This window comes from Lathyrus oleraceus, chromosome 3 (assembly GCF_024323335.1).
Source record: "Lathyrus oleraceus cultivar Zhongwan6 chromosome 3, CAAS_Psat_ZW6_1.0, whole genome shotgun sequence".
Taxonomy (NCBI): Eukaryota; Viridiplantae; Streptophyta; class Magnoliopsida; order Fabales; family Fabaceae; genus Lathyrus; species Lathyrus oleraceus.
Genome location: NC_066581.1, coordinates 253,318,004 through 253,328,265, shown reverse-complemented (window position 1 = coordinate 253,328,265; position 10,262 = coordinate 253,318,004). Strand labels below are relative to the sequence as shown.

General features: G+C 32.4%; 1 protein-coding gene across 1 annotated transcript; it reads left to right on the top strand.

The window, feature by feature from the left end:
* Nucleotides 1–5,897: 5,897 nt before the first annotated feature.
* Nucleotides 5,898–7,381, top strand: LOC127126705 (xyloglucan endotransglucosylase/hydrolase 1). The gene is made up of 4 exons (XM_051055683.1): nt 5,898–6,272; nt 6,356–6,456; nt 6,550–6,743; nt 6,836–7,381. The coding sequence occupies exons 1-4, from the start codon at nt 6,086–6,088 to the stop codon at nt 7,233–7,235; spliced, it is 882 nt and encodes a 293-aa protein (XP_050911640.1). The 5' UTR covers nt 5,898–6,085; the 3' UTR covers nt 7,236–7,381.
* The last annotated feature ends 2,881 nt before the right edge of the window (nt 7,382–10,262 follow it).

The following is a 10,262-nucleotide window of genomic DNA, read 5'->3' as shown; positions in this document are numbered from 1 at the left end:
ATATATATATATATATATATATATATATATATATATATATATATATATATATATATATATATATATATATATATATATATATATATATATATGTATATATATATATATGTATATATATATATGGTATGAATCTTTCTTCTTCTTGTTCTTTTTCAACTACTTCCCATTCATCTTTGAATTCTATCTCAGCCTCATCATTCCTAGAATTATCTAACATAATCCCATTAAAACATTCATTTGATCGAGCTGCCACTTATTTAGATAAATGTTCAATTTAACTTTCAATATTCTTCATGGATGCTTCAATGTTTTTGTTGGATGTTTCAATTTCCTTGTTGGATGCTTCAAGGTTCTTATTGAATGCTTTGATTTTTGAGTGTGTTGCTTCTGAGTTCCTTTGAGTAAATTTCATAAATTTGTTCAAAGTCTCTTTCTAGAAGGGATGAAGTCCTTGGTGGTGAATATTGAGGAGCTTCCTAGTTGAAGTTTCGAATTTGATTATGACTCCAGTTAAGACTTGAATGATCATCATGACATGGGTTATAGGTGTTGAAGTAATGGTCTGACTCTTGATAGTGTCATGTATAATGTGCTTCTTCGATGTATGGTACATAATAACCATTGGTGTGACCTCCACCATAAAAATCACACTTTAAGGCCCTGATCAGATTAACATTTGCTTGAACATGAGTATAGGCAGCCAATTAGTTTGATAATGATTCAAGTTATGCAAACATAGCAACTTGAGAGTTAGCTCCATCATACATGTTTTCTTTACCTCGCATACACAATCAGAAAAACATACCTTAGTACCACTGAACTAGAATATAATAGAAAAGAAAAATAAAATAAAAAATAATAATGCAAAAGTAAAAATAAAATAGAAAATAAAACAAAATTTTAAGTATTTCCAACTAAAAATTAGAAACTAAAACAAACTAAAAAAAAGATAAATAGCTAATAACTTACAACAAAGAAAGTTCAAATTTAAACTAATAAAAATAATAATAATAATAATAATAATAATAAATGTCGCACAAAAATTTCCTTTTTGAAATCAAAAATACTCAACAACGGTGCCAAAAACCTGTTGACCTCTCGACAAGTGTATTGATAACGTCAAAGTAATAATAAAATATTCGTCTCCACGATGATTGAATTTTAACAAGAAAATTAATTTCGGAATTTAGTAATTAAATATGGGGATTTTCGTTCAAAAAGCGGTTCTAAACGAAAAACTAAAAATAGGTAATTCAAGATTGTGAAAGGCGACTGAGACTTTATTATCGAATCCCCTTATTTGTACATGTTGATGAACGGTGTATTTATTGAGTTTCAATTACATTATTATCTCACTGTGAATAAACAAAACCACCACACCTAATTCCTTTGTGTGTAGCTCACTAATTTATACGGTAGTTCTATAATTCCTTACACCAATTTCAAGGTTAAATTAATACGGTAATTCCATAATTTCTTAGACCAATTCAAGGTTAAATTAGTCATTTTAAGAGGTTTAATTCATAAACGTCCATGTCATCTAATAAGCGTCCAGTTGGAGTGTCACGCATGCACAAACTAACGCAAGTTCACAAAATTTGACAGACAATATCAAAATGGCTAACAGAAGTACACTTAAGGGACTTAAACCGAACGTTTATTAAACTGAAACCTGAAATCAAGTTAAGAGACCAAAGGATTCATTAATCCTAATAATAAAAGTACTCAATAAATTTCAAACATACATATGATCCATCTGAGTAAAAATAAGATTCAACTTTAAAAGTCATAATATTGAGAAACTTAGCTTTTTATTGATAAATTAACAAATACCATTAGTGGAGAAATATTCATCATTAAAATCTATAGATGAGCCTAGTTGTCATTTTCTCTCTCTGATTCAAAACCCTTGAAAAGGTAGCAAAAAAGCCTTTTCATAGCAATTCTCTATGTTAGCAAAACGCGTGGCATCGCGCCGCAATAAAAAGTATCACGGGTGCAATAATTCCATGGGATAGATCTCCTTTTTTTCTTTCTTTTGCAAAAAATTATGTCTCGATCTAAGTTACGAAACTCCATATATGATCAAATTACTGGACAGACATTATAATTTTAATTGTGTTGAAAAATATTCGTTTCTTCATGATTTCTTCAACAAGTTCACTAAGTGCTTATTTCTTCCTTGTCTTGGATTTTTTTCTTATTTCTTCACACTTTGGCTTTGTTTTTGGTCATTATTCTCCTGAATACATTTGAAGTTTCTCATAAAAATTACGTAATGATGAATGTCATCACTAACCGAACATAATTTTAAATATGTCAAATATTTGTCTGAAAATGCAACCTAAGAATGTTGTTTAAAGTGAAAAGTTTAATATTTTATTTCATTTCATGATTAATTTAGTAACAACTCTTTCTCATTTATTTGGTTTTAATCTTCATTCATTTTAATTCAATTGGTCCCTTGAGTTTTTAATTTCTAAAAAGCAGTCATGTTGCGGCCTTGAAAAGTATTTTCTTCTTCCTTTTTGAAAAATGTTAATTTTTTTTAAATCAGTAGATGGACACTTTGATACTCTTTTCGTTTTTGAGTAAGCGATATTTTTTTACTTTTTACATATATTAAAAAATTAATAGATTTTATTACTTTTCAAACAATAATTATTCTTTTATCTATAATACTCTTAACTATTTATTAATTAATTTAAGTTTTTATTTGTAATTAATTAGTTGAAGTAATTTTGACAAAAGTACAATTAAAACTTTAATCTTTGAAAATAATAGTTAAAAATGAACGAAATATTTATAAAGAAAGTGATATTTAAAAAGGAATCGGGTGAGTATCTAACTTTTTTTAAATTATATATGTAGTTTGTATTAAGAGTCTTACATCATACATTATATGAATTTCACATATATTTATAAGTGGGGGCAATTCGCACCCTACAACTTGATTTTGTAGGACCCAATTAGACATAAGCACAATGGTATTATCTGAGACTCATTTAATATCCACTTGTTATCACGATCAACCATAGGCGTGTGAGAGTGTGTTAAGAGTCTTATCTAATTCAGTATATGGTTTGAACATGTGTTTATAAATGGAGACAATCTTCTATCCGGAAGAGTTTTAAAAAACTTAGTATAAAAAAAGTTATTTAAGGGAGAGATTTAAAAAATATATATTTATTGATAAAATTAAAATAAATTGCTAAAAAAATAATCATAATATTTAGTTAATTTCTTAGATGGATGATTAATCTATTATAAAGTTGTTAATAGATATATTAGATTGATTTTATATTTAGTGGATGGAAGGAATTGAATTTCTTCTAAAAAAAAGTTTTAGTTCATTATTGATGAATTACCTTAATATATTCATTAGCCTTCAAAATCTATATTCATTTCATTATTCCATTTTGTCACCTATAACTAATGAATAGATTAAGGTAATTCATTAATAATGAACTAAAACTTTAAAAGAAAAAAAAATCAATTCATTCCATCCACTAAATATAAAATCAATCTAATATATCTATTAACAACTCTAGATAATATATATATATATATATATATATATATATATATATATATATATAAAAGGAAGTATAATATATTAATAAGGGACTAAAAAGCCAAACTGAATACATACAGAGTCAATAGACACAAAGTGTGACAAATCAATAAACTGCAACCAATAGAGGTATGATAACAAAAATCAAAAGAAACAAAGAAAAATGCAACCACCGAATACAACAAATACAACCAAAGAAGGGAAAGTAGAAACCAAGAAAAATCACAACACAACAATCACCACCCACCCAACTGAGACCAAGCTAGAGCTCAAAACTCAAACTCAACAGTAGACCAAAAACGTAGGTAAAACACCAAAAGAAACCACTAACACCCGTGGACTAGGTCATGAGTCTTGATCCATTATTGATTCAGACACATGATAGAATTTTGAAGTCAATCAGTGAAAGAGATAGAGCTCGTAGAGGATCTGGTAAAAAACCAGCTCTAAGAAAAAAAATTATCTTCCACTTCTTTCACATTTATTGACGAACAGGAGAAAAGCTTATCGTTACAAACAAACCAAATAATCCACACCACCATATTTTCCAAATCATAGTAAACCTACCCCTAAACTTAGCCTTAGAACCTAAGGGAAAAAAACTCAAAGACTAGCCTAAGATCACTAGGAAAAGTCAAACACACCCTTAACCACCTAAAAATCTTATACTAGACACTTGAAGCTAAACTACAAGTCACAAACAAATGAGAGGCTGACTCTAACTGATCCCCTTAAACTATACACAAGATCCCTTGTGGGTCCAAAATGACTTTCCTCTTGAATAGATTTTCCTTATTTGGAAATTCATCTCGAAGGAGGTTCTAGGAAAACACTACCAGCTTGGAAGGGACCTAGCTCTACCAAATTAATGGAAGAGAATGAATCGCAATGTCTAAATAATCCTCATAGATAAGAGCGGGACTTGATAGGACTTGATAAGCAAAATAAATAAAGAAGTAATCTTTACTGGGTCTCCAAACTATCACTTTCTGCAGACAACTGAATATCTTGGAGATCCAAGAAGAAATCAGTAACAAAAGGTTCTTCATGAACAAAGAAACGTCTCATCCACCTAAGTTCCAAAATAATCCGTCCATGACCCCACAGTCCCATTTTTGAAGATCAGAGATAGAGAAAAGTAACTGAAATCTGATCTTTAAGGGAATATTACCTAGCCAGGGGTCTCCCTAGAAGAGAGTCAAAAGACTAGACCCAACCTTCTTAACCAAACTAAACTCAAACCAATTCGAAGGATCATCCTTCATAGATCCAAGAATAGGCACTCCTTTCCACCACATGGACATAGTATGACACCCCACAGACCTTCCCACACAACAGGAATAGAGAACATCCCACCAAAGTTCAAACGCATCTGTCAAGAGTCCCTATCTCCATTTAGCTTAAAGATCTAGGTTAATCAGATGAAGATCTTTAACACCAATCCCACCAATCTTTTGGTGCTTACAAATAGCAGACCACTTGACCCATAAGATTTTAGAAATCCCTTTCACCCCTCTCCATAAAAATCTCATTTGAATCCTAACCAATTTCTTCAAGACTTTCAGAGGCATCTTGAGAAAGGAGAGGAAGAAAATAGGAATATCACTGATCACATCATTTAGAAGAATCAGTCTACCCCCTAAGCTAACATATATATGCGATCACGAATTAAGTCTCTTCCATACTATATTTAAAAAAAGTTCCTAAGTAGATTCCAACCGCGAGTTGACTTCAACTAGCAGCCCTAAGTACCAAATTGAAGGAGACTCGATCTTATAATGCAGAAAATCCCCAACAAGCTAAAGGAAAAAGAAGTCAACATTTATTTCAATCAAGTTATTCTTATGAAAATTAACCCCTAGATCAGAGACAAACTCAAATCCGCTCAAAATAATTTGATGATATGTAAATTCTCAACCGACAAATCAACCTTAACTAAAATATTATGTAATATTTGTGCAACTCATATATATATTTTTCTATAGTAAAAAAAGTATATTACGTTGATGACAATATTATATATAGCCAAACATGTGTGGTGATACTTTATCTTGTATAAGTTATTTTAACAATTTTAATACTATCTACTTTGTAGATTATTTGTTCAAAAAAAAAAGTTACTTTCTCATATTAAAAGGGTGATTTCATCTTTTTATGATATACTCTTTAAATATCTTCATTAAAGATGCTTCAAAAGTAGTACATGTTAACATTTTTCATTAAATTTTTCTTAATTATTGAATTCTAATTTAGAAATGATGAATGATTAGCTAGTTGGCAATGAACAATATATACTAATAAGGGTCCCAATACCAGTTGGTTACAACACTAAAATCTTCACAAAGCCTAATACATGATCCTTTGCCTCCCAACTCCCAAGAAAAAAATAAATGAAGATAAATACAAAAAAGAAAGAGAGAGGAACATGGGTCTATAACCCCCTAATCCAAGGGTCTTGAGCTTATATATACCCAAGTCTTAGCCACTAACTTGAACACAACAACACGCAACATGGCTTCTTCATTTTGGACTGTGTGTTTGATTCTAGCATCACTTGTTTCTTCTTCATTCTGTGCTCTCCCAAGGAAGCCAGTGGATGTACCATTTGGCAGAAACTATTACCCTACTTGGGCTTTTGATCACATCAAATACTTCAATGGCGGTTCTGAGATTCAGCTTCATCTTGATAAATCCACTGGTTAGTACTGTATTATTATTCTTCCCTGTATAGTTTTAAACCTGTCACTACACTGTTCATGTATCTAACTAGTTTTTGAACAGGTACTGGTTTTCAGTCCAAAGGTTCATACTTGTTTGGTCATTTCAGTATGAACATTAAGATGGTTCCTGGTGATTCTGCTGGAACTGTTACTGCTTTCTATGTATGTACAAAAAAAAATTATATATTAATTTTTCATTTCTATTTTTAGTATTTTGTTGTAATGAAATCTGCTGTTAATGGAACTACTTTACAGTTATCTTCACAAAATGCTGAACATGATGAGATAGATTTCGAGTTCTTGGGGAACAGAACAGGACAACCTTACATTTTACAAACAAATGTGTTCACTGGTGGACAAGGTAACAAAGAACAAAGGATATTTCTTTGGTTTGATCCTACCAAAGAGTTTCACAGATACTCCATTTTATGGAACATGTACCAGATTGTGTAAGCATTACTTGACTCAACTCAACTACTATTGCAATAGTCCTCTAATCTAAAACAATATAGCTTAACCTATATGATTGATTTGCTTGCAGTTTCTATGTGGATGATGTTCCAATAAGAGTGTTCAAGAACAGCAAAGATTTAGGAGTGAAATTCCCATTTGACCAACCAATGAAGATATACAACAGTTTATGGAACGCAGATGATTGGGCAACAAGAGGTGGATTAGAGAAAACAGATTGGTCAAAAGCACCATTCATAGCAGGTTACAAAAGCTTCCACATTGATGGATGTGAGGCTTCCGTTAATGCAAAATTCTGTGCAACACAAGGTAAAAGATGGTGGGATCAAGTTGAGTTTCGTGACCTTGATGCTGCTCAATGGCGTAGATTAAAATGGGTGCGAGAGAAATTTACCATTTACAATTACTGCAATGATAGAAAACGTTTACCTCAAATTCCTCCTGAATGCAAAAGAGACCGTGACATTTAAATTTTATCATATGATATTGTATTTGTATTATTTGCTCTCTCATTATTATATGCATTCAACACCAATGTCACGTTGTTGTCAAGATATAAGACAATTCCATATCTCATTGTATCGTAGTATCATTATTTATTGCCACTATTGTTCCATTTTGAGCACTGTAAATTTTATTATATTATCACTCTTCACATTTTATGATATTAAAAATGAAAAATTTATTATGAATGCTTTAATTATGGCAAGTGCTAGAGAAGCAGTTGTAAGTTGCATAGTTCTGTGTTGTTTTTCTTTCTTTTTTGAATTTTGTAGATCTGTGTTCAGAATTCTGATCCAGTGGTTCTATAGTAGAAAGTGTGGTGATGTGTTGCTGTTAAAAACTGGGACAAAAAAGATACTGGACCCTCTAACGTGGCTCCACTGAGCACAACCCATGTGCACTGCATAGGAACAGTTGCAGTGAGTATAATTTAATAATATTCAATCTTAGGTCGGTTTAAGAGCATTAGTACTATTATTCTGAGTTTTTGGGTTGGCACGTGTGATCATGTGTTTTGATGTGTGTAATGACTAAAGCATGTACACTTTGTTAATGTCGCATAACATGGATATTGATGATAATAATAACAATGCAATTAGGTTGATTATTAATTTGACAGGTACTTATGAGTATGATAGCACTAGATATGTCCTGCATTGTTTTTAAAGCCGTAATAAACGGTTTGAAGAGCTAAAAAGTGGTAACGTAATAGTATAATGAAGTTGATTAAGGATCTAGATTTCAACTTCTACTTTATCTTCAAAATTGTTTTTATTAGAATTAATTTATATTTTTAGGAATTTGCTGATAAAGTTTGGTATTGGATATTTTAGAATTTCTCCTAAAGTCTCGTTTGTATTTAACAATACGTGAACAAGTGTGTGTATGTGTGCATTTTCTATGTAACCATTTTAAGAGCAGTGGAAGTTTGTTATTGTTATATCTTCTCTCTCTTGTTTGTTTTATTCATCTTTATCACTTTGTGCACCAACAATTGGTATTTGGAACTCCGGTTCAGATCCAAAAGGAAACACGAGTGAAACAATGAGGCTTTGTGTGATTGACTTTTGTTCGGAGATTCGTGTTGAATTTTTGTTCAGAATCGTAACAGAACCACATATCTTGATTTTGCGGGATTGGGAAACATTGTGTTTCTGAGTGTATTGCACAAGGTTGAAGATGAACAGAAATGGTAATCTGAGTACCAAGTCTCTAGTGTTCGATGACAAGAACTGGAATTGTTGGATGATTCAGATGCGTGTGTTGTTTGGAGTTCAAGATGTTCTTGATCTCATCAAAGATGGTTACGTTCAAACTGCACTTCTAGAAAATGCAACAGAAGTGCAGAGAAATGTTCAGCGTGATCTGAGGAAGAAGGATCAGACGGTGTTGTTCTACATCCATCAGTGTGTGGATGTGAATGTATTTGAGAAAATCTTTGATTCAATGACGACGAAAGCTGCGTGGGACACACTAATGCGGTGATACGGCGGTGATGCATTAGTGAAGAAGGTGAAACTTCAGTCTCTACGTAAGCAGTATGAGAATCTCAGCGTGAAGAACAATGAGAAGGTACCTGACTATATCTCCAGAGTGATTCTGATCACAAATGAGATGAAGTCGTGTGGAGAAACTCTCTTTGGAGAAAGTATCATTGAGAAGGTACTTAGATCTAATACTCCTCAGTTTGATTACATTGTTTTAGCAATTGAACATTCTAAGAATCTGAGCACCATGAGAATAGAAGAGCTGCAAAGCAGCCTAGAGGCACAAGAGTTGCGTCTGACTGAAAGAAACTCTAAGAGAGAGGTAGAGCAGACTCTGAAAGCTTCTCTTGTCAAGAAAGACCAGAATTAGTCTTGGTTAGAAGCCAAAAAAGACATGGTAGGTCTCAGAAGTCAGAAACCTCAACTTATGGAAATCAGAAGCGAAAGGAGAAGTATGGCAAGAGAAAAGTTCAATGTTACTGTTGTAAGAAATTTGACCACTTCGCTGCAGATTGTTGGTCAAAAAAGGAGAGGAAATCAAAAGAAACGAATATAGTCATAAGTTCTGATGATGAACATGTGTTATTAATGACTCCTGATTTTGATAGTGCGTCTCTAGAAGAATGGTGGTATATGGACATTGGTTGTTCAAACCATCTTATTGAAAATAAGAAATGGCTGGTTGATTTTGACTCTAGGAAGAGGATCAAGATCAAATGTGCTGATGATAAATATCTGAATGTTGAAGGAATGGGGAATGTTAGAGTGATTCTGAATAATGACAAACCTGCGTTAATTCAGAATGTCTGGTATGTTCCTGGCATGAAGAGCAATTTGATGAGTGTAGGTCAATTAATTGAAAAGAGATTCTTAGTTACCATGAAGGACAATCTTTTGAAGTTGTATGACTATAATCAGAAGCTGATTATGGAGTCAGAACAGGGAAAGAATAGAACATTCAAGGTGAATGTTAAAACTGCAGACTCTGAATGCCTTAGCGCAACAAGTGTTGAGAAGGAGGGTGAGTTGTGGCATAAAAGATTTGGTCATTTGAACTTCAGAAGCTTAAGGCATATGAATTCAAAGAAGCTGGCACGTGAAATTCTTGCAATTAAGAAACCAGAAAGGTCATGTAATATGTGCATGAGAGGGAAGCAACCAAGACTCCCATTTGCATCAGAAATAGCTCCAAGAGCAAATCATGCTTTGGGATTAGTGCATTATAATGTGTGTGGACCATTTCCAGAACCTTCACTAGGAGAGAATAAATACTTTGTGTCATTTGTGGATGAGTTCTCAAGGATGACATGGGTATCCCTTATAAAGTTCAAACATGAGGTGTTAACTGAATTTAAGAAATTCAAAATCAAGGCTGAGAATCAAAGTGGTTAGAATCTGAAGATTCTCAGAACTGATGGTGGAGGTGAGTATAACTCTACAGAGTTTCGAAAGTTCTATGAAGAGAATGGAATTAAGCATGAAGTGACTCTTCCATATACTCTTCAA

Bases quoted from the DNA above. Each gene is read 5' to 3' on its own strand.
- LOC127126705 (XM_051055683.1), top strand. From the start codon at position 6,086: ATGGCTTCTTCATTTTGGACTGTGTGTTTGATTCTAGCATCACTTGTT. The intron at 6,457-6,549 runs GTATGTACAAAA...ACTACTTTACAG, and splicing joins GAACTGTTACTGCTTTCTAT to TTATCTTCACAAAATGCTGA. The intron at 6,744-6,835 runs GTAAGCATTACT...ATTTGCTTGCAG, and splicing joins TGGAACATGTACCAGATTGT to TTTCTATGTGGATGATGTTC.